The sequence below is a fragment of the Rutilus rutilus genome (assembly GCF_951802725.1).
Source record: "Rutilus rutilus genome assembly, chromosome: 15".
Taxonomy (NCBI): domain Eukaryota; kingdom Metazoa; phylum Chordata; class Actinopteri; order Cypriniformes; family Leuciscidae; genus Rutilus; species Rutilus rutilus.
In genome coordinates, this window is record NC_140220.1 from 34,045,075 (window position 1) to 34,070,324 (window position 25,250).

Here is a 25,250-nt window from a genome sequence, read left to right on the forward strand (position 1 = left end):
ATCATGTATCCTCTTAGAAAGAGCTGCCACCCAGAGCTCTGCGGTGTGTCGATTTAAATAGATTTCCATTAGGATGGCCTTTTCTGGGACTTACTAAAGCATGACAGAATGAGGAGCGACAACACAGGTGTTCAGGAGACAGCAAATGTGCAAGTCTTAAGTGAAGATACACACCCGGTACACTGTGTGATCACAAATGGTACACATGGTCACCCGTGAATGTCTGTGTGAACCCTGAACAAATGAATGTATAGTCAAACTCTCTTTTATCCCCTCTACATTTGGCCTTTATCCAACTCACATTTTGTTTAAATGCCAAAGAGCATAATGACAAACACACAAACTCACACGGACACATTGACACACACAACAAACGCTCTGTGTTCTTCTCTGAGAATGTTAATTCAAAACTCTTCATGAAAACAAAAAGCCTCAAGCTATTTGAAAGCGTGGCACAATGCATAATCAGCCAGCTTATATTCGCTGTTTCTGTCTATTGATCCGGATACGGAACGGCTCTCCGATCATCAGCGCACATTCTGCCAGCCTCGACTAACCTCAAAAACTCATTCAGTTCTATAATACACAACAATTCACCTCAATCAAACCTGCGATCACACTTAATGGTCTAATAGCACTCCAATACAAAGACATCTAATGAGAAAACAGCTTGCTTTAAATACCTTTAAAAAAAAGTTGTGTACAGGTCTCTTTAAAATACTTGTTTCTGATTGGTCAATCATGGCATTCTGTGGTCAGAAATTTCGTATAATGACCGCTAAACTGTATATCTGACAGCTGTCCCTGGCAACCAATCTCTTACATGTTTTTCTTATCACTCTTTCTCACATAATAAAATATTCCAACTCAGCAATTAGTAGGATAATGTACTTTCAGCTGGTTATTATTTTAAAATGAACTCCTGCAGGATAATATCAGGTCTAATCTTGTCCTGATCATCCTGTTAGGGTTTATTTTGCGATAATGACCAGCTTATGCCTCAATTTTATAAGTGAAAATGTCAAATTAAAAATCAGCACCAAAGTCTCACCTGCTCTTGTCAGTCATTGGTGGCCATGCCTGTAGGAGGAGCATAAGGTGTTGAAACTCCTCCCATTTATTGCTGGACTCCAACAGCTCCAGAAACAAGGAGTTTCGCTTTTCTTCATTCTCGACATCTTTCATCTCACACTAAGAAAAGGGAGGGAAGCAGAGAGAGAGAGAGAGACTTCTGTTGAATGCTCTTGATTGCGGATCGTTCACTCAGCACACGTGTCGTTTGGATCAAAACCAAATCGTATATGCAAGTAAAACAAGAACGGTTACATGATTTATGTATAACAAGTGGTTCCCGACATTATTATAGAACTTTTGCAGGTCAGTAAGTTTCATTAACGCAAACATCCGTAGCACGCGCCCCCCGAAAACCCCGCAATAACTGAGTTCTCTTTGACGTCTTGCGTCAGAATGGACGAATTCACACAAACGCCCATCTTAGTGAGTATCTAGCAAACCTAGTCGGTTACACCTCAACTGAATGTAGACAGTATTCATATTGGATCCGTGCATTCGGTCTTAAAGGGACAGCAGCCTAATAAACCTGCTGCTGCGTTTTAATGCTAATTAAACAAAAGACAAAGAAATCAATCACTGCCGTTAACAGAATAAGTTTTGTAACTTTATAAATATCCATCTATATTTAATGCAGTGTTATTTCACATTTGATTACTTTATTCAAATTTCTGTACCTGAAAACTACCTGAAAAAAAAAACCCAAAACACTGTTTATTATTAAAATAAGAATCATATTATTTTGGTTTCTCTACCCAATATACTTAAATATTACAAATACAGTGAAAATGGGTATCGGTATCGGACTCGTTCTGGAAAAAGTGGTATCAGTGCATCCCAAGTCTATACTTCAGAGATATTTTACTCATCAAAATGTCTAGGGGTGCTAATAATTGTGGCTAACATGCATTGGAGAAAAAAAAAATATATATATAATGTGAGTTATACTTCATTATACTTCATTATACCCCCACTTTCAACTGTTTTACTTCAATGAAAGGATAAAATGTTGTGAATTTTTTTAAATGAAAGATCAAAAGGATAAACAATGCAATTTATTTTATTTACCAAGGGTGCCAATATTAGTGGAGGGCACTGTGCTCATTAAAACTTCCTGAGGAAATCTATGGCTTGAAAACACTAATTCTCTCCCCGATTTTTTAGGACTGCAAACAGCTATATACCAAGTGCAACTCTGAAATGCATGACCTGTGTGGTAAATATGCAAATCTTTGAGACTGAAGGCAGAAGATAAAGTATTTGGCTTATCAGCTAATCATAAGCTAAGACTAAATCTGTGAGAGGCAGAACATCTTTCAGGCTACAGCACTAAAAGGTAAGACATCATGTTTACAGATGGAGAGAGCTGGCAAAAGAACGCAGGGATAGCAGAAGGACTAAACATGAAAAGACAAAGCAAGCAAGATGGAAGGAGGAAGAGAGAGGACTTGAAATGGCTAGACTGGCACTCACACACATATAGAATGGAAAGACTTCTATGGCAAAAGGAGTGAATTGTCCCCTGTGGTGACTCTTGTGTTCTCCTCCAAAAGAGGGAGGCGGGGAGAGAAAGTAATTAATTTCCCTTCAGTGCAACGGGAGCACAATTTAACAGCTGAGAAAATGTCTGATTTCTGAGGGGAAAACAAAAAATGTCAAAGAGCCATTCCATGGCATGGTACCAGCATGCTCCAAGAAATTACAGAAAATAGCTAAAAACTCAAGGGGGCAAAACACACATCGAAATGACTGAGGAGAAGGAAAAAAAATCAGTTGGAGTAAAAAACTAAGGGATATGGCAACTGATTGGTTTGAGTTCATAAACACACAATATGTGTCTATACACATGCCAGTAGCATCATGACTATTTGAACTAACACTTTTCTTGAATCTCATACCTATATATTAGGGCTGTCAAAGTTAGCGCGTTAATAACGCGTTAACGCAAAATCATATTAACGGCACTATTTTTTTTAACGCTCGATTAACGCAGCGCATATTTTCTGTTTGACCCGTGGCCCAAAACCTAGTTGGAGAAATGGAGATACACAGTGTTGCCAACTTAGCGACATTGCAGACCCATTTAGCGATTTTTTCCCTTCAACAAAGCGCCCAAACCTTATTTAGTTTCTGAGAATCTACCGGTACCGCCGGTACTGCTCTCCCAGCACGCGCGCGCGCCTCTCTCTCTCTCGCTCTCTCTCTGCGTCTCGCGCTGGAGAGAGGAGCACCGCTTTAATTCAGTTAAACACAGATATGATGTTGCTTCTCTAATTTTACATGCAAGTATAGCCGAAATCGCAAAACAGATATTGTGTTTATCTTATGTGTATTTGATTTCATCAGACGACGGCTCGATTATCAGGATTATTGTGCAGATTAACATCTTGGAAGGGAGAGCTGGTTATGTCTTAATGGGTCGCGTTTCAGTCACCATTTCATATTCATTCCGTTGTTTGACAACAGAAACAGTAAAATATACCAATGAAAACCGTTTTATTGAGAATTTAGCTTCATCAAAATGGGCACAGAGAGAGACAAACTATAATGTAGCCTAATAATAAATGTACATTTAGCATTTTCAGAAGAGCTGCCCTGTCATGCAAAAATCTAAACATGTTTGTGTTAATTGCTCAGTGCAAAGAAAGAGAAGTAATGGGAACCTGGTATTTCTTTGTAATTTCTACATGTGTCTAATAGACATGAACAAGTTCTTTGAAAAACATCTATGACCTTTGAAACATGTCTCGTCTTCATGCTCTATGTTGACTATGGTTTCAATAATAAACATACATTTGCATAAAGCATCCATATTTATCCATGCCCACGTTGATTAGAGTATTACTAACTTGAAAAGTATTAATTTAAGGTACATTTAGAACAAATAAAAAAATGTGCGATTAATCACGAGTTAACTCATGACAATCATGTGATTAATCGATTAAAAATTGTAATCGATTGACAGCCCTACTATATATATATATATATATATATATATATATATATATATATATATATATATATACACACACACACACACACACACACCCCACACGTATGGAATGAATGAACCGATTGCAACAATTTCATCATATTGGCATGAATCTCTCTAATTCCCACACTTCCTTTCACTCTCTCGCTGTCTCCTGTCTCACCGTTATTCACTGATGTGAAAATCAATTAAGCTGACACTTCGGCCTGAGTATTTTCAACACCATAATTCCATTCACCCACCATCCTACACATTCAGCCGATTAATAACCTGCCTAATAAACTCATTACAGCCAATCATGTTTGACCTACATTTATTATGATCTGAGAATACCCACTGAGACAACACCTAAACGGAGCCTGTGTTCCCGAGAACTATCAGTCTCTCTTCTAATTGGATCAAATGAGTTGGCAAAGCGAGGCCCTTCAGTTCCCTATTGAAATGTTGTGGTTAGAAAACAAACACAAACACTTACTAACTAAAGCTGTACGATACTGGGAAAAAAACTGACATTGTGATATTTTATTTTTCTGCGATAAATATTGCGAAATGAAAACAGTTTCATAAGATGAATTTGGAAAGAACGAATCATTCTAGAATGATTGGGGTGATTTTGTAGGGGAGTGAATCTGCATAAAAAAAATTAAAAAAATTAAAAGCATAGATAAATACAAATTAAATGGTGCTTCAGCCTATGTTTTTCAGGTAAGTCACAGTATTTATGTACAGAAATTGAATTATGAAATGCAAAATAACACTGCATAGTCGTCACTGTATAAGTTTAGAATAATGAATCTTTGTAAAGTGATTTTTACGCCAAACTTCATTGATGTCCTTGACAAAGTTCTCAGTGTAAACTTATATTTGCGTACAGAATTAATTTCAAGCATTTCATAAGCCCTTATTTCAATTAACTAAGTTGGAAATAAATGAAAAGTATGTGGACCCTTTCTGTAAAGCATGACATTTCAGTGGAGAGAGCAGGCTGGGGTTTTAGCAGAGAAATTTGCACTTCTCTGAGGTGTTACTTCAAATGCCTAATCCTCTGCCAAGCTTCATCGATGTCCTTGACAACGTTCTCAGTTGTGGATGGCAGGTCGAAAAACTCATAAGCTAATCAGTGACAAAGTCGAAGGGTTCCTGTGGCCATCTTCACCTTCCAAATGCAAAATTCCCCAAGAGACATTAGTCAGTGCACACTTAGTAGAATATATGCTTAAAACCAGAAGCAATGACAGCTTGTGCTAAAAGCAAAGCCAGACAGATCCACACGCTCTAATCACCCACACACACTTCTGAGAGAAAGAACGAGAGAGACGGGCAGGTTAGAAGAGGACAAAGCGTGGAATAAAGCGGGTCTGTTTCACTGAACTACGTCCACGCACATCAGTGCCAGGGCAGGAGGGAAAAATGAGAATAAAATAAAATGACACATCCTCCGCCCTCCAGTATCCCATCATCCTTTAAAACAGCCCCCAGGGGAGAGGAAGAGATCCTGCGCTGGTGCAACCATTCTCCCTGCTTCAGAGCATCTGCCCACGCTGCCAAAACACTATCTGCGTGTGTGCGTGCGGAGGGGGATCCTTAGACAAATTGAATGAGTTTGCGGCGATGCCATCAAACTACGCCACACTTCAAGGCGTCCGCCCACTCCAGCTCTCCCCCGCCTGCAGGAAATCTCCATGCCACACGCAGACACACAACAACTGCACATTTAAGGGTTAGTTCAGTGTGTGCGTCTGCGCTCGTGTCTGTCAGTGTGTAAATTCTCATATACAATGATTTGTGGTGCTGGTGCGAGTAGCTCCTTTAAACTCGGCTGGGCTCCATCTCAGCCTGTGACCGTTAATTGTTGCCTACCCACACACGCAAACATACCACTCGAACTGTGAGGGGCTTTTAGTTACATAGCACCAAATAGTAAAAGGCTGCCTGTGGAAAGAACTAACAGATTGAAGGAAATATAAAGGGCTTCTTCTGCTGTTTTGCCTCGTGTATCTAAATGCAAAAAGAGCAGACAGTTAGCATCGACAGTTGCTGTAAACATCAGAGATGGCTGGCTGGTAATTACCCGCCTTTAACTGGACAGAACAAGACTGGGTCCCTTTTGTTTTACGGCACGCTTGTACTTCAATGGCTACAAAGCTTCTAATCTGTCAAGCCGGCACTAGGAAGGAGACAGGAAGTAGTTTTGCCAAGGAGGAGATGGATCTCTATTGATCAATGTAGTATTTAGACACAATAAATGCACAATAACAAGCCAAATCTGCCATAGCTAGACATAGCTAGTCCAACTGCGCATGTAGGCTCATGAATAGGTCTACACATCAACGCATTAACAGAATTGGACATGCACGTGTACACACATTCACAGATTGTTTAAGCTGCCCATGTTGCTGAGAGGCAAATTGATCTGAGAGGCAACAGACAGCCACTCATTGGGAGGGGGAGAGAAAATAGAAGAAAAAAAAAGAGTTCCCGGGCATTAACATCAACTCTTTTTCTGAAAGGAAGAGTTCAGAACAGATAGAGATAGAGAGAAAACAGCTGAAGACGGGCAGCTGCACAAAACTCCCACGTTAACCTTTGCCAGTTCCCAGTTCCCAGATCCTGCGTGCTGATTGGTCAATAGAGCATTCTAGTGATGCTAAAATACACAATACAGACAATGATGAGTTGAACAACTATGATGAATTGAAATAGATAGATGTAACAATGGACAGACAGGATGACAGACAGAAAGATGGACAGAACTACAGATAGATAGGTAAAGTAGAATGATAGATAGAATGATAAACAGAGCAATAGAAAGACAGAATGACAGACAGAACTACAGATAGGTCGAACAATAGATAGAGAGAAAAATAGATGATATAATAGACATACATACAGTTAATACAATAAACAGAATGATAGGCAGAACTACAGATAGATTGGTAGAACGATATAAATAGACAGAAAAATAGAACGACAGATAGATTGATAGATAAATAGATAGAACAATAGATTGAGATATAGATTGACAAATAGAACAATAGACAGAATGACAGAGACAGACAGATACAACAATAGATGATAGATAGAACGACAGACAGAACAACAGATCGATAGGTAGAACGACAGACAGAATAATAAAGAGAGCAATAGACAGTCAGACAAAATGATAGACAGAATGACAAACAGAACTACAGATAGGTCGAACAATAGATAGAGAGAAAAATCGATGATATAATAGACATACAGACAGTTAATACAATAAACAGAATGATAGACAGAACTACTGATAAATTGGTAGAACGATAGTAAACTGAACGATAGAGAGATTAAATAGCGGAGGATTTTCCCGAATTTTAGAAAAGAATCGCCCTCTCCACTTTTTGAAAAAATGCACATGCGCAACACTCCACCTGCTCCCGAGAGGGAACGCCTATTAAACGTGTGCATGAGAGAGCATGCACGAGCCTACAGTAGTTCTCCTCGTGCACGCTCTGTTTACAAGTTGCTGTTGGCATGGCTCATACAAGCCTACTTTCCTTTACCTGTCGAGTAGAAACTTCACGACTGAGGCATCAGTGGGAAGCCCAACCTGTGCTTTCAGCGCACGCCAGCGTGTGGAATATTCTCCCAAAAACACTAACTCAAAAACATTCATGCAAGACAAAATGTCAAATGCCCTTCCGTGTTTTATTTACTTATTATACTGATCGATTGAGTGAGGACTCAAGACATGATTTGCAATGGAGAAGTAGCTTGTTGCATTTGTGTAATAAATACTATGTGAACACATTGGAATTATCAAAAATGAACACACAAGGTTTTAGAACATTTCAGCGTGATACCTTTTACCATTTGGTCATAATTACTTTAGACAAATTGCGGTGCGTGACTTGTGCCAGGGCTAGCATCGCTAATCATTGCTTACATTAACTTTTACTAGCAGTGATTTTAAATGGATTTCTCCAAATAGCATGCCAAACTTTACCTGTCGAGTGGAAACTTCGCGACTGAGGCATCAGTGGGAAGCCCAACCTGTGCTTTTAGCGAATTGAATATTCTCCCAAAAACACTCTGGTCTTGTTTCTTTCTTCAGAGGCACCCGAAAGTGCGCATGCGCAGAAAGCGAAAACTACCTAGGGACGAGCACGTACGATGGCCTTACGTAAACATATCACCAGAATGATTGACAACTAGGAGGACCAATAGTCTTGATGATCCACCCGGAAAAAGAAAATCCTCCGCAATACCTTTAAATAATAGACCGATATAGATAGACAGACAGACAGGTAGAAAAATAGAACGACAGAGAGATTGATTGATAGAACAATAGATAGAGATACAGACTAACGAATAGAACAATAGATAGAATGACAGACAGATATAAAGACAGATACAACAACAGATAGAACTACATTGGACACAGAGAGAAAGAACTATAGATAGATGGATAGATAGACAGATTCTTTCATCATTTACTCGCCCTCATGCCATTCCAAGAGAATAACTTACTTTCTTCTTTGGAACACAAACACATTTCTGCCACTGCTGACATTACTCACACTATAACACAGTGTCCAAAACAAGACTAACAAGAACAACATTGGACCCAACTATTTTTGGGAGAACTATCCCATTAAGTTCTCTCTCATTCAGTTTTTCTGTGTCTTGCTGGTTCACTGCTGCAGTTCCACATGTCTGGACCATGTGCACTAACCACACAGAAGCTCAGAGAAACCTGCATATGCAAATCATCAGCATACACACATTAGCCTATGTATTTAGGCAGCTTACATTGGTATAATACAGGCCGACCCTGGGATTAGATCATAAGTCTTTTTGAGGCGTAACTACAGATGTATAGCACCTCTGGCCTCCAACCTAGCCAAAGTCAATTACAACGCTCAGCAAATTTCTGAGAGTGATCTCCGGCCAGTTCTGCCATCGGGCAAAAACCAGCAGAGAAAGAAAGAGAGAGAAAGATATCATAACAAGGCAAAGTGCTTGACCAAACCAGCCAGACGTGGCTCAAATAAAAAACAGACATTTCATCTCTCTCTGATTTCCTCTCCATAACACCGCTCTGAAGAGTATGTGCAGACAGAATACCAGAAAATGAATAATAAATAGCTTATGCATAATGAATAAATTAAGGCCATCCTGAGCTCAGAGCAGGGAGGAGATGCAGGAGATGAGCCCTTAAAAGGGATTACTCCATAATTGAAATCTTGTTTTCTATTTATCAAACGAAAGGGATTCGTGGTGGAACTGGAAAACTCAGACTCCGCCAGGTCGTGGTCTGAGGATGAAAGAGGACAGACTCAGTCGGGCCTGAACATCAGAAGAAGGGAGGACCATGTGATGACGTCAAACTCATCATCAAGTTCAAGTTTGAGGTCTAGAAACATTTTGAGCCAAAAACAGAGAAATACTAATGCACCTTTCAAGGGTTCCTCTAAGTCCTAAATGTGTTTTGCACCACATCTATGAATAACCTGCAGAAATATCTCTCTTAGACCAGCACGAATTTACACGCTAGGATGGTTTATTCCGGTTCGTGCTGGTCAGGTGCAGATCTAACTTTTGGCCCAATACAGACATGGTTTTTAAAAGCAAGGCTGGTTAAGATAGTCATGCATCCTGAAGGGAACATCAGCACAAAAGAATCCCATTCTGGGGTCCAGCATTCAAAACAGATGAGGTACACTAAGTGAGGGATAATGTAGAGCGAGGTGGTTGTTATAGCGAATACAACCCTGATCAGGACCTGATCTTGAATCAGCCTATAACAACCGCCTCGCTCTACATTATCCCGCTTATTACATGGCTACCTACCAAATATATCAATAATTTGACACAAAATATTGATTTAAAAACGATTGTATTGCTTCTGCTAAAGAAAATAGTCCGTTCCGTCTCTACGGTTAGAATCCTGCGTCCATAGCATAGACCAGGCATTCTCAACCCTGGTCCTCGAGGGCCACTGTCCTGCAGAGTTTAGCTCTAACCCTAAATCAAACACACCTGAGCCAGCTAATTAAGCTAATTAAGCCTTTCAGGATTACTGGAAAGCTACAGGCAGGTTAGTTTGATCACGGTTGGACCTAAACTCTGCAGGACAGTGGCCCTCGAGGACCAGGGTTGAGAACCCTTGGCATAGACTGTAAAAAAATATGGACGACGCCCCTTCGCTCTCTTCCATTGGTGAGAAGTGAAGCCGCCAGTGTCCCGATATGGCGCTGACATCTTGGGATTTGAGTCTGTGCAGTAGCGATTTCGGGACCAGACCTGCGCAGTCGTGAGCAGGAAGTAAAGCCGCGAAATCAAGGCCCCGTCCTCGCTCTCGGTGTGAAATAACTAATTATAGAAATTTAGATATTACATTTAAAGCTCCAATCTCCTCAGTCCTCCGAAGATCCCGGAAAAAAGTCTGTTGGTGCTTCAGTGACTACTTCGCTCAGAGAACCTGTCAATCACAGCTGTCAATCATGACGTCACACCACCGTTTTTATAGCATCAAATAACTAACTAAAAACAAACTTATTTTAAAAACAAACCCTTGAATTTACATCAGTGTGATAAAAGCTACAGTAAATGACAGAAACCACCTTCGGAAAAAAGATATTTGAAGTGTAATTAAATTGTTTAGTTGGTCTCACGTCCCGTTGAATAACACGGGGAGGCGGGGTTTATGACCTATACTAGGACCAGTCACCGGGGGGCGATCGAGACGTTTTGGCTTCGCTTTTCAGGGCTTGTGCGGCATGCTTGGTCCATAGCAACGCTCTGTTTTTCATGGCAACGGTGTGTTATACTTAGCAGCGGTCTGTTATCAAGAAATAACAGACCACATTCTACATTAGAATTCAACCAAGCCATGTAATAATTTAAAATATGTCGCTAATTTAGCTAATTCGTTTTTAAATAATAATAATAATAATAATAATAATAATAAAAAATTATTATTATTATTATTATTATTGTTGTTCTTAGTTAGGCATTATTTGTTAAAGCTAACCAAATGTTTTTTTTTAATAATACATTTTTTAATAATTAATAATAATAATAATAATAATAATAATAATAATTATTATTATTATTAAATTAATATGAAATATTACTGTTTATTTAAAAATAAATAAAAACATACATTACTTTTAATAGTATATAAATATTGAATATTAAGGTCCTTGCACACTGAGATTTACAAAGTATTTCGTATTCGTCATTCGGTGGCTCTGAATTGTCAAAACAGCTGTGGAAATTCTTGCTACGGTGGCAGAAAATGCAGAAAATCCGAACCCGACCTGAATTTTTTCATGACGGACGAAAGTTTTGGAGCCAGTGTGTAAACGCGATTGAAACAACGTTAGGTCGTATTTATTTTTTAACTCGCGAAAATTTCAGACGAGAATTTGGGACTCGGCGTGCAAGGACTTTTACAGTTTACTTAAAAATATATTGAGCTCATTATTTATAAATTACAATGAATATAATTAACATTATTTATAATGTATGATTTTCATTTGATTTTAATTTTTATAACGAAATAAATAAATCCTGAGCCATTTTCATGTAAAAAGAGAAAATAATTGTATATTTATTCATTATATTATTAAATATTTTAAAGGTGGCTGAAATGGTATAATAATAATAATAATAATAATAAATACTTGGGTTGTCTGCTGATAAGAGTGTCAGAGCTGTTTCTGACTGAAAAGTGCTATTTTATGCATTGCTATTAGGCAAAAAAACACATCTTGGTTCTGTGGCCTCAAGGGGCCTATAAGGTCAATGTTGAGTACAACTCATTCTGTTCATTCACTGAGGATGGAGTGATATCACAGGAGGGATGAAAGACCGTGTGGAAAAGGTGAGCAGAAGGAGAGAAAGAAAGAGGACTGGGAGAGGGGGGGAAGAAGTGTCGTGCCTGGCCTTTAGAAGGAGTGCAAAATGTCTTATTAATATTCATTGACCTGCTGCCTAACTTCCACCGTTTCCCCTGTGCCCTGTACAGAAGCGATAGAGGTCGTTCAGTTTAAAAAGACAGGAGAGGAAGGAATGGGGAGGAGAGAGGAAGAAAAGAATCAAAAGACATAAGAGTAGGAGCCAATCACCAAAACCGGTGCATTAGAACAAGTGAACTTGTGTCTCCATAAGAGGGAGATTTTCAGGTAAGGCTGACACACACACCCACACAAACCAAATCCTTTTGGCTCTGTACAAAGACGACTGCTCCGGGCTGGAGGGCCCTTGAGTTTCCAAAGACTGATACTCCAGGGCGCAATCTCCGTACCTCTTCAGCGGCCTGTGATGTGCGCTCTAGCATGGCGCTGCATGCTTATGTCAGGGAATGCATGATGTGTTTGTCGGTGCAGAAGTGTGTGTCAGCATGACTGCACGTAAAAGCCGGAGGGATCTGATGTCTGTGAATCGGTTATGAGTTTTGGTCTAAAAGAAGGTCTGGCAGCTGTAATCTATGGGCTGGATATATATTTAACAAAATCTATATATCTGAATGAAGACACTGTGTATGGAATGCAGATTGCAATTGCTATTTGTTTTGAATATTGATATTCATATTGATATAAATGTTATTTTGCTTGCCACAAAGGTTAACAGGGGGATAACACAGGGGTGAAGAGAAGGTTTAAAATCACAAGCGGAGATAAGAATGACAAAGACTACAGTAAGGAAGGAGAAGAGTGTAAGACAAACAGCGTAGGAGAAGGCGCAAGGACATCCGACTATTGGACACGAGTCTCAGAGATTGATATGGAATTGGAATTTCCCAAAAAGAAGTATAAAAAGACTGAGGAGTAAAGCAGGACACCTGACACCCTACCAAGAGACACATTTTTGCATTAACAGCTTTGTATTGTTATTTTTATTATTTATTATTATTACCTGTGAGACGTTACTTACAACTACAAAAAAGAACAACCACAAACAAGGGACTGTTTTACGTAATTCCTGAAGAACTTCAATAAATAATGAATAATTCACGGTTTAGGCTAGATTTGACTGTCCTTACCCTACCTGAATAATCACAGGTTTAAAGGTGTAAGATAAAAAGACACACCAAGTAACATATTATACAATTATACTTGTATATTTATGCACTAGGCTACACAAATGTGAACAAAATCAGGTGACACCAATCAGACAAAAGCAACAGTAGCTGCGTTTCCATTACCCTTCAAATTGCGCAAATTGAAATTGCGAATTGAAAATACGGCCAATGGAAACACGTCAATTGCGCATTTATCGCAAAAAAGTTTCTACGCTCGCATGAGGTGGTTTTTCAGGCAATTCGAAAGATACATATTTCACAAAACTGCAATGGAAACAGTTTTTGCGCATTTATAGGTCACCTGACGTAGCCTAGATGACAGAGTTCTTTATTAAATTCATAAAAGACAAAAGAATTACAGGAATACTGGATTCTAAACCTCAAATAAATGCCACAATCAAGACCTTGAAGCAGATATGAGGGAGAAACACCCAGAAACACCTCATATGTGCCGCTCACAAGTATAATAAGGGTCGTTCCTTACCATTAATGCTTGGAAAACACACACACATCTCCTTCGATTAATAATAATGGCCAGTGCGGTGGCTGGGATATAGTACATAAACCTACCAACATCCGTCGCCATGGTTTTTGGAATGATTTTACTTATCGCGAGAGGAAAAAATTAAGTTTTAGTCGCATAAGATCAGTCAATGTCATTTCACAATATAAAAAAAAAAAAAGAAAAAAAAAAGTTTTGCGCAAATCTGTAATGGAAACGCGCCTAGTGAAATACGAGCTAGCTGTTAGCTTAATTCAAAAGGTTATGACAGAGACTACCTTAAAAAAATAAAAACATAAAAATGTGTCCAATGTTGCTGCAGAGAAATGTGCATTGGTGAACCAGGCTTGTGCTCGCAACAATCGTTGACTCAACTTGGTTAGACCAAAAGGCTTAAGATGATATCTGGACTATCTGTTGGACTAGACAACAAGAAAACCCTGTTTCAAGTTCCATAAGCATTTACATTTTGTCAATTATCAAAGTACGTTACTCCAATGTTAAGACAGGCTTACAGTCAAAATCTGTGTGAATCTTTCAAGGTGACAAATTAAACTATTCATAGCTCCAGATGCTCAGATGATTAACTAACTTACATTTTCTACAAATACTACCATTCAAAAGTTTGGGGTCATTAAGAGATTGTATTTTTGAAACTTTTGCTCACCCAGGCGGCTTTTAATTGATCAAAAATTCGGTCAAAACAGAAATATAGGGAAATATTACAATTTAAAACAACTCTTTTCTATTTTAATGTTTTAAAATGTTATTTACTTCACTGAAGGCAAAGCTGAATTTTCAGCAGCCATTACTCCAGTATATTGACCAATACTGATCCTGTAACTTACAAAACAACGGCAACACATCTACCTGCAAGTGTTAACCTGAAAGAGTTGTTATAAAGGCATAGCAGAGAATGTATCCAATAATACAAAATCTCAAGATCTGTCTGTCTCTCACCTGATGAAAAAAAAAAAAAAAAAAAAAAAAACTATCCACGTTCACTGTAACTATAACATGAACATGAATATCCATATCACACTGCGAGAACGCAAGCATTTGAAACGACACTTTTACCCTTGTATGCTAAAGAGAAATGCTAGCTTCACTCCAGAGTATTCTTGACATGCTCCCACCTGGAAAACGTGCATAATGGCATTTAATATTTCAACATTTGAATAATAAAAGCCATTTGTGTTGAGATTTCAGTCTCTTTCACATATTTAATTAATTATGCATACATATGGGAGGGGTTCATGAATATTCAGAGGAGAGGGGGTGAGAAGGTGTACCAGTTGGGTGCACTAAAAGGTTGAGTGTTTCTGTAAAAAACTATTCGATTTTCAGCAAACCAACAGCCATTACGTCACCAACGAACACAGCAGGGTGACAATCGAAACCGCTGTGATGAGAGTCTTTTATTGCCAGAACAACCTGGATCTTTGGTTAAAAAATAATAATAATAATAATATTCTTACACTGTGTTGTTTCTATTTTTGTGCCAGGTGAAACTCTCCAAAATCTCTTTCCAGATAACTAGTAATTATGGTTTGATTGGTTGTTGTTGATGTTCCACGTCACAAATTCACTTTCAGTATGGACAGACAAATTGCTTTCAAACATCATGCCTGACTAGGACAGTGTCCAGATCCTGGTCCATGCAGACATGATGTCAGCACACATTTATTTCAGAATATGTGTGCTAGTCATAGACTGTAAAAAAATATGGAGGTAGTGTCCGTGACGTCACCCGTAGGTTTCTGAAGACCGTTTTTGAAGCCTAAAGTGGGCGTGGCCGACCGTCGCCATCTTGTCAGCACGTCACTCCCGAATTTATTTATTTTTACAGTCAGACAATTAACCTGAGGTAACGTGACGGCTAGCAGACAGCAGATAAACAGCTAATGATGACTAATGACCACTGCAGCTGGAATCCACCTGTCACTCAAAAGTGGACACCCTTAATTATGCAGAAATTTAAGGCTTAATATAATGTAAATGAAAAAAAAAAAAAAAGACCCTCCTCACAGTTGTCATGAAGGGAAAAATAAGCTATATAGACCAAAGCCACTTTTTGCACCAGGCTGTAAACGTGTTTTTTTCTGCTGTAAAGTTGGGTATTTTAACATGGGGGAGATACAGATTCGACTCACTTCTGCAGCCAGCCTCAAGCGGCCAGTCGATGAATTGCCGTTGAATTCACTTCCGTGTTGGTTTCAAGAGAGAGACAGGGAGGTTGCCGCTTGGTGCTAGTCTTGAAAGTAGACGTTAGAAGATGGGGAGATAAACTATAAAATGCATAATGAACAACAACGAAATATTCCCAAGACCATTACATCACCAACACCAGCCCAAAATCACTAAAGCAAGACAGGACCAATCCATGAATTCATGTTGCATACACTGCACTCTGACTGCACCATCTGTATGTCAGAGCAGAAATTGAGATTTGTCAGAAACAGGAAGAGTTTTCTGGAATCTGTCCATCTTTTCGTTGCCTGTGAAAGGAGCTGAACCTCTGCTGCTGCGGACCCATGTATTCAGAGATGCTGTCATTGATGGCACTGTCGTAACGGCTGGTTGTTTTCCAGTTACCACAGAGCTGCCAATGTTTTTGTTTTTCACACCATTGTCTGTAAGCTCTAGAGACGGTTGTGAATGAAAATCCACAGAGATTAGCAGGTTCTGAGACACTGAAGCTACCCCAGGGAAAGAGGCGGAAATCAAATCTGGAAAAACTAAAACACACCTCGAATTGGAGCATGTTAAATAACCTCCAACAATCTTTAGAAATTTACATACACACATCTATCCATCCATCTACTGTCTGTCGATCCATCGGGCGGAAATTGCGTATCTCCATATTTCGTCATTCTTTTCCCCATAAATCTGTTGGTTTCCCTATATATTTGTTAATGTCTTTGGCTGCTCGTCTCCTGTTGGCAATTTCAATCACTGCATCTGATAGCCACTGTGGTCCTTTTACTGACTTTTTGTAAGGTATGAATCTTTCCGCTGTGTCCATTATGATTGATTTAACACATTTGATGAGTGGACAAGTGTCTTAGTCTAAGCATTTGTTGTTAAATTATAACCATAGCCAATACGGGCTTAAAGAGCCTGTGCGAAGCACTTCATTTTTTATAACATGAGATTTTGGCCAAATGACAGAACAAAACTGAGAGCCCCCATAGCTACAATAAACACTGTGTGATGCACTTATTGCCTCAGTTGCTACTGTTCTAATGACGGATAAACACATCTGACATTCGCTGCTCAAAAACCTCAAAACTTAAATATTACCTCGTAATTTATATATTTATATTTAACATACATAAAAAAAAAAAATAAAAAAAAAAAAAACCTGATTACCATGATTTGACAGAAGATGATTATGAAAGAAAATGAAGAAACACCACTTGTTCTCTTTCTCAGCGTCTCTTTAGAACGCCTGCATTTCAGCTCAGTGAAGCAGATTATGGCAATTAAGCAGATATTAAAATAATTCAAATGCTCTTCAGGGAGGAATGTATCATTGCTTCATAGTTTCCTTTCAACAAATAATAAAAAAGACAGACAAGAGTGATTAGCAAAGCATTGATTTAACACAGAATATTGAAAAATTGTGTCAGTTTTCATTTCAATTTCTGTAGGTTTCAGCTTATGTCCAATTTAGGACTAATGCACGGTACGGCTCAGTGGAGTGAGACACTATTCTGCGATGTTGTTAAAAACCATCCTCAAATGTTATTAAGAGCAGTCGAACAGTCATTCACGCGCTGCTGGAACATATTGACGGAAACTCATTGTGCTCACCCTCAAGGCGGCAAAGGTCATTGAGACAGTGGCAGTGTGTTTGAGAGGTGAAAAGTGCCTTGATCACACACCAAGAACTATAGACCCAATATAGAATCATTCGACAACTACTGTACACACATGCACAAATGCTCACACACACTAATCATTTCCCAATGGTCTAGAGACAGATCAATGTTCTAAACTGCCCACTATGCTTTTTCCATCAGCGAAAAAAATGCTGTGAAATTTTAAGTCTCAGAGTCAATGCTTGAGAGAAGAAGAGAGCCAAATTAAAAGCAAACACCTGTTTCTTCACATACAGTGCACTGCGTTGCCATCCTCTTTCTTTCTTGCTTGCTTTTTTCCCCGATTCTTGTCGAGTAGACAGATCAGACTCTTGACCCTTATTTGCTATGCACCAGTTAGCTAGAAAATTATACATTGGAAAGCCCAGAAGACTATAGGAAAGGAAGAGAGAATAAGAGCGCTTGACCTAATCAGAAAACGAACGACCTCTTTTACATATGTTCTACATAAGACTGACTTACAGAGATATTTAACAGCTGTTCACTTCTTCACCTTTCCTAGACACACCTGTTTGTTTTTACCCAGCATTTTTTTTTTAATTTAGTCAAAATTTTGACTACAATGGCATTCGTTTTTCATAAATTTTGACATTCCAGACATTTTTGGCCTGGACAATCAAACAATTTTGGATTTAATCCCGCATTTAAACACGGTTGTCACTCCTGAAACCTGGCCGTGTGTTCAGAGCAGTAAAATAAAAGTGGTTTAAATTGTGAGTGGGTTATATACAGACAGCAAACAAAGAGCGCTCCCTTTATAATCACTGAACCTGTCAATCACTTCAGTTCAGTGCTTGCTCCCTGTGTTCTGCACTCCCATTATAATCAATTAAGCTGGCTACACTGCACAGTGAATCTCTTATATACGTCGTGTCGGCTGTAATGAAAGGATTCGCGAGCGTGAAGAACTCAGCCAATGAACTTGTGCTGAAAAATCTCTAGCGTTTTGAGTGCTATTGGGCAGATTCTGACAAACTCGAATGCCTCTGATTGGCCTTTGCACTCACGCGCTCAACAAAAAAATTGGCTACAATACTAAATGCTGAAAAAACACAACATTTGACACTCTTCACAGAGAGTTCAGAGAGGATATGCATCGGAGGAGAACTTGAAAAGAGCCACCTATAAGCAGGGACCGGGTTGAAACTAAACTCAGTACTGCAGAAAGACTGCAAAATGTACACATTTTCAGTATCGACTTGGCAATAAACTTGTTGTGCAGACCCTGAGCTTTTACCATATCAAAATAATTAGTTAGCAAGTTACTGAATTAATGCTAACAATGCTAATGCTAACCAGTTGACAGTTAATTACAAGCTTACTGCTGAAAGGGGCAACACGAGACTAAACGTCATCATTAAAATACTCCTCTCCCGTGTCAAAACTCAATGCCCCAGAACATAGCACTTTTCACTAGTAACATTTATTGTTTTAGGGAGTGATAAACTCTTGATTCTCAGCTAGAGGAAAATACGAACATTTTTAAAATAATTTTCCAGGACAACAAGATTTCCTAGGACATTTGACATTTTTCCATGTGTTTTCCAGGACTGGAAAATTGGTCATCAATTTACCAGGTGTAATGTATGGTGAACTCAAAAACAAGGGAGCGGAGCATCCATTCGCAGTGAGTTTATTAACAAAATAAACCAACACAGAAACCAGAAAACCAGGGAACAGAACTGAGCGCACCAAACAAACATCCATGAAAGGACAAGACTCGACAACGAACACAAGAAACACTGGGGTATATATACTAGAGAGGTAATAGGCAAACAAGACACACCTGGGAATGAAATAAAAACTAGAAGTCTACAAAAATGGCACACAGGACAAGAAACAGGAACAGGAACAGAAACAGGGTAAAATGCAGACTAAAAATCCAATTAACAAGACACATGAAACACAAAACCAGGGAATACGTAACACCAGGTTTTCCATGACGCGCTGGAACCCTATCCACATGTAAACTCAAATCAATAAATAAATGAGCACACAAAGAAGGTTCAGTTTCGGTGTTCAGCTTTTTCAAATGAGCAATCTTCATTTGCATTGATACACGGTTTCCCATTACCTTCGCTGACTGTATATGCAGGTACTGGGAATCTTGACTGCTCTTTCTCTGCCATAATTGTGATTCTTCCTAGCTTCCGTGCCTCTTCCCCTCCTCGAGTCAAACGGGCGCGCGCATGTGGGCAGCTCCTGTAGCGGCGGGGGTGGTAGCCATGGTAACGAGGGAGAGTGACAGTCGCCCAGCCAATCATTTCATTCGTTCCGAATGGAAATAAGTAGCTGTGTTTATTGCGCCCTGAGAGGACTACAGACACTCGAATTTTATACTCTCTTTTTCAGAGTACTTACATTTTAATTATGTATTGGTATATAAAGACAGTTTAAACAAATTTGGGAAAAAGTTTTTTCAGAAAAACCTGCCATATCATTAAAGTGGCACTGCACTTTTTCTAAAGCATTGACATATATGTGACAAAAAATGGTCACAGTATGTGGTCATGTGAGCAGTTAAGAGCACAATGTATCCTGTCATTGGACAAACTGCACCACAGCTCTAACAAACCCAGTGCACATGCGCCAACAGCTGCGCCACAGCTCCAACAAGACTCCACACCTGTTCATATCCAGAGATGTTGCGTTTTGTCTTTTTTTCCCCTTCTTTTTTTAATGAAACACCACTTGACTCTGTTAAGCTGGGAGACCTCACTGCTGTTAGCATGATTGTATGTGATTAGCTGTTCAGGCAGTCCCTTACAAAGGCAGAATGTGCTCCTCTTAGCTTCAGAGAAAAAGAGAGAGAAAGAGATGACGAACACAGGCAGAAGTACCTGGAGCATAATTAAATATTAAGTCGGCTCTTTGATTTATGCAGAGCCAGAAGTCAGAGATTACCCTGTGCTCTCAATGTACAGCTGATCCAAATCCCAGCACTGGGGGACTGCGGGATGGGCAACACAGGAGTTTGATATTCTAATCCTGTCTTAAAAGAACAGACGTTCAGATGAAGGACTTTGCGGAGAGGAACATGTACTCACAGTTACAGCATAGGAGAAAATGGAGATCTACCTTGATCAAAGGAAGTAGAAAAACCAAATGATCTGTCTAGTCTTGTCTAGAGTCAGTGAGTGAAGTTGTAAACTCAGCTAAGACAGGGCCGATCATTTCTAAAATCTAGTACTTTTGCCTTGCTTTTTCACATGATGTAGTATTCAGTGATGACAAGCTACTTTAAAACTGCAGCTCTCCAAACTAAAATCTACTAACAATTTAAAATACAGTGAGCTACCCTAAACATTAGCTACAAGTGTACAAAAAAAGTGAATATTCCTAGAAGATAAGACGATTTTGACATATTCTGCACATAAATCAGGTTTTCCCAAACTGTGATTTGTAAAAGAACTGCAGGGGGTTCATGAGTTGATGAACAGCTAATAATTAATTCAATCCTAAAAAAATTAAATACAATAAAAATAAAAAATCATTTCCCCCCCTTTATTTTAACTGTTTAACTGCATGTCATGTGACCATTAACCAATATCAGATAATCGTTTAACATGTTTATGTGTTGTTAACTGCATGTCATGTGACCATTAACCAATATCAGATAATCGTTTAACATGTTTATGTGTTGTTAAATTATTGAAATATTAAATGGGGTACTTCCGGTAAATGTTGTAGATCAAAGGGGTTTGACTTGACAGATATAGAGATTGCTATATAGCTTGATTGAGAAAGACGACGTTCACATTCATCGCTTTTCTGCGAATTTTCGCAGTCAAAAATGGGTCATTTCAATTGGAATATGTGCGATCAGGAATTTTGCTTGAGGGTGAAAGATTTCCCTATGCAGATTCTGCAACAGGTTCAAGGTTGTCAAACGAATTTGACACGATGACCAACAGAAAGCTCTAATATAGTCTTTCTCGACCTTCAATGTGCTTGTTCTGACGTCATAATTTGCATATTCATTTTGCAGTGTATTTTCATAAACCGTGAACTGGGGGCGTTTTGAACTCTTTGAAATAACAGTATGGCATAGTACATTGAATCTTCTTTCAAAAGACTAATAAAAATGGTGATTTTCCATGATATGCATACTACCACCTTGAGATCATTATTGTTTAACTAAAAAAAATCAATTGAACAGCAGGATTTCAGAAATGGAGTTCAATGTCTCTATAAATGTTGGTGGAGTAACTTCCCCCCACTTAACCATTATGACTCTTGCCTCTCTCTTGCAGTCACATACAGTATGACCACATGCTAATGGAGCTCCAGGCCAAGGACAGAGGTCTTTGATGGATCACGGCTGTCTGTGTGTGATGAGGTGCACGTAAAACCCACTGTATCTTCTCAGCGCGGGCATAAATCTGCCGCAGGTAAAACCGTTTCCATATATAGCCCAGGTTCAGTGTGCTCTCGATTCCTGAGGACATTATGTCAAAGCTGAGTCACCTTTAAGACATCGAACACCTGAATTCAAACCTCTGGAAACCTGACCTCATGCCTACTTAATGTCATTTACAAAAGTAGGACATGCTCCTGGATCAAAAGCCTTTGTTGGTCCTGGAACAACATTCTTATCAACCAACCAGTGCTCTATGATATTAAGAGTAAGGTAAGAGACTGCAACAACATTGTTCCCAGTCCAACATGCCCTCAAACCTTGTGCACTTTTGGTGACGCAATGCTGCATAGACCGTTGGGAGAAAGACCGCACTAGTACAGGCTTGGCAAAGGGTGGAATTGACAAATAGCACATCCTATGGTCTTGTGAACCAACTGGTTGACCTACCTAATCACATTTTGCCTCTCCTGAAAGCTTCTTGTGTAACCTTTTTCCACTCACTGCAATTTCTTCCATCACACTTTCTTCAACACCCTCGTCTGAACCCTAACCCTAACCTATCCCTTCTAGCAGTTTTGTTTCTGAGAAAAAAGAAAAATTAAAATTCACTTTCACAATGCTATGGCTAAATTCAGAATTGAATACTAACATAATGCTCTTTGCCATAGCTTAATATAGCAGAAGTAGCACGCTAATATAAGCCGATGTTTTTTTTCTTAGAAATACATAAAAAAAAAAAAAAAAAAATGGTTCGTCTTATACTTGGGGTCTAGAATTTTACGTCAATAATACACCCACAACAATAAGTGGCGCCAAATATGTGTAAAACGAGTGTATCAAGAAATACGGTGTGTCAGAGTGTAATGTTAGAAGATCGCGAGTGCAAAAAGAACAGTCTAAGAAAAGCTTACCGTCTAACAGCCGCGTGACTGTCATGTTTGTGTGCCTCGCTGACGGGACCAATCTTCCAACGTACGTGATTTTAAAACGTAAGACGGTACCTAATTTTACAATAATTTGCTAGGCTACATGGTTTCCACTATGAGATAGCCTAATTGTTATTGTTATATAATTCAGATGAGCTACGGGTTATTTTTAAGCTATGCCAAAAAAACAAAACAATTTTTTTTTTAAATGTGAATGTACATTTTACCAGTATTTACCATAGTTTCAATACAAAAATTGACATGAAAAATATACAAAATGAAAATTATTTTCGAATAAAGGTATTTTCTTTATAAAAGACAAGATTTTGTCTTTAAAAAGCCTTATTCCAAAAGGTACATCTTGAAAAAGGGGGGTCATCTTATAATCAGGATCGTCTTATATTCGGAACAATACTGGGGATGGAGGTTCACTTGTATTACTATCAATGGGAGAAACTGCAGTGCGCAATATATCCAGGGGGGCAGGGATTTGTATTATTTTGAAGGTACCCCCGGGGGCCGCCATTGGCTAGCGGAACCCCACCTGCAGTTAGCATCCCATTGACTCCCATTCATTTTGGCATCACTTTGACAGCGAATAACTTCACATCTGAGGCGTTTAAAGACTCCATTTGTCCATTATTTATTTCTAAAGAAACACGAAAATCTATAAAAGGCTCCATTACCTTGTAGCTTACGTTATGGCCCTGTAGAAGCAGTTTTTGTAAAAGTAGGCTAACGATTGCGTCATAGCCACGCGACTCTCTGTCGCACAGTAGAGAAATTACCGTATGGACAGGAGTAGAAGCTCGCGAGCAATCGGGAGGACGTGGAGGCAAAATGACAAAGTAATTAATCAGAACACCTACAAAAAGTTTCTCCTGCTCCAAGATCATGGACAGCTCATAATCACGCTCTCCGTCTCTGCGAGTTTCGGAAGGTAATGATTCAGATTGATCTTGGCACAGCTACTAGAAGACAGACGGTTTGCTCACGTCACATCTACGTCGTCGAGCTCAGTTTGAGTCTGCGCAGTACGCTGGACCCCCAGGAAGTAAGAGTTTCTAATTGGCTTCACTTTGTCTCCGTTGAATCCAATGGGGTCGCTGTGTCCATTTCTTTTACTGTCTATGAATATATCGCGATCAATCCTGGCTTCTAAATAACACAGCCAATCGCCAATTGGTAAAGTCATTGCGTCACTGCTGATGCCAAAAGAAGCTGCGGTTCCCATAGAAACAGTTAGTGTCTTGAGACACTCTTTGGACTACACATACACATTGGCTGGACAAACCTGAAATATACACTATTTAATGCTATTTGAGGATAAGAAACAATATTTATGGGAGTGTTCATGTTGCTGATTTGAAATATGTTCTTTAAATGTCAATTTGATATTTCAGTATTTACCTATTCAAGTAGATAGTAGTTGGTCTTGCATCCCCAAAATAGCTGCCCGGAGGCACTGCAAATATGGCTGATGAGTGAACTGACATTTCCTGAAAGTGACTTTGATACAATGTCAAAAAAAAAAAAAAAAAAAAAAAAGATTAGCTGAAACTAGAGGAATTTCAAGGAATTAGAAGTGGAGAAACTCTCACTAAGACCGTGGGAAGTTAATGCAGCAAAAGTACAGCAAGTGAAACTTACTGACACTTGAAGCCTGTGAAGCGGGAGATGATGTAAGCGTGGCCCCGGGCAGTGCCGGGGAGGCGGGGCTAATGACAGAGGAGAGAGACACGTGTGAAAGACAAGAGCGCTTGTGACAGACCGAAGCTGACACACTGCCAGTGGGTCTGATGTCACATCACGCTGACATTTTTAAGACACAGAAATGTGTGTGTGTGATATTTCTGTAGAGTCAAAGAATCTCTCCACACTAAAATGGCACAGGATACAAAACACATTTACATGAATAATTAATCCAAAGTGAAAATAACCACATAAAAGAAAAGATTCGGATGAAAACAGAAATTTTTAAAAAATATATTATATTACATAATTTAAAAGTTTGGGGTCTATTAATGAAAATAATAATTTCTATTCAAGATTCAAAGATTCCTGAAAAAATATATATCATGGTTTCCACACAAAATATTACATAGCACAAATTTAATTTTAACTTTAGAAGAAGAAGAAGAAGAAAAAAATAAAGTATAAAGTCGGCAACACCTAAGCTCCAAAATTATCAAAAATATTTATTATCAAGACAACTATCGCATAGCGGTAACGTTTCGAGCACGCAGGCTCTTCATCAGACGAAGAGACTGCATGCTCGAAACGTTACCGCTATGCGATAGTTGTCTTGATAATAAATATTTTTGATAATTTTGGAGCTTAGGTGTTGCCGACTTTATACTTTATTTTTTACTTGTTGTTTTTTAGTCGAGCACCCTTTTGAGATTGATGTGCGTGCTTTTGTTTCATTTTTCTTCGAAGAAGAAGAAG

General features: G+C 38.9%; 1 protein-coding gene across 2 annotated transcripts in view; it reads right to left on the reverse strand.

The window, feature by feature from the left end:
* The window catches only part of nbas (NBAS subunit of NRZ tethering complex), a 201,533-nt gene that overhangs the window by 24,005 nt on the left and 152,278 nt on the right, over positions 1-25,250 (reverse strand). For both annotated transcript variants that reach the window (XM_084431969.1, XM_084431968.1), the window contains exon 49: positions 1,052-1,191. In XM_084431969.1, coding sequence (XP_084288095.1) covers positions 1,052-1,191 — 140 coding nt within the window. The remainder of the gene's footprint in view (positions 1-1,051; positions 1,192-25,250) is intronic.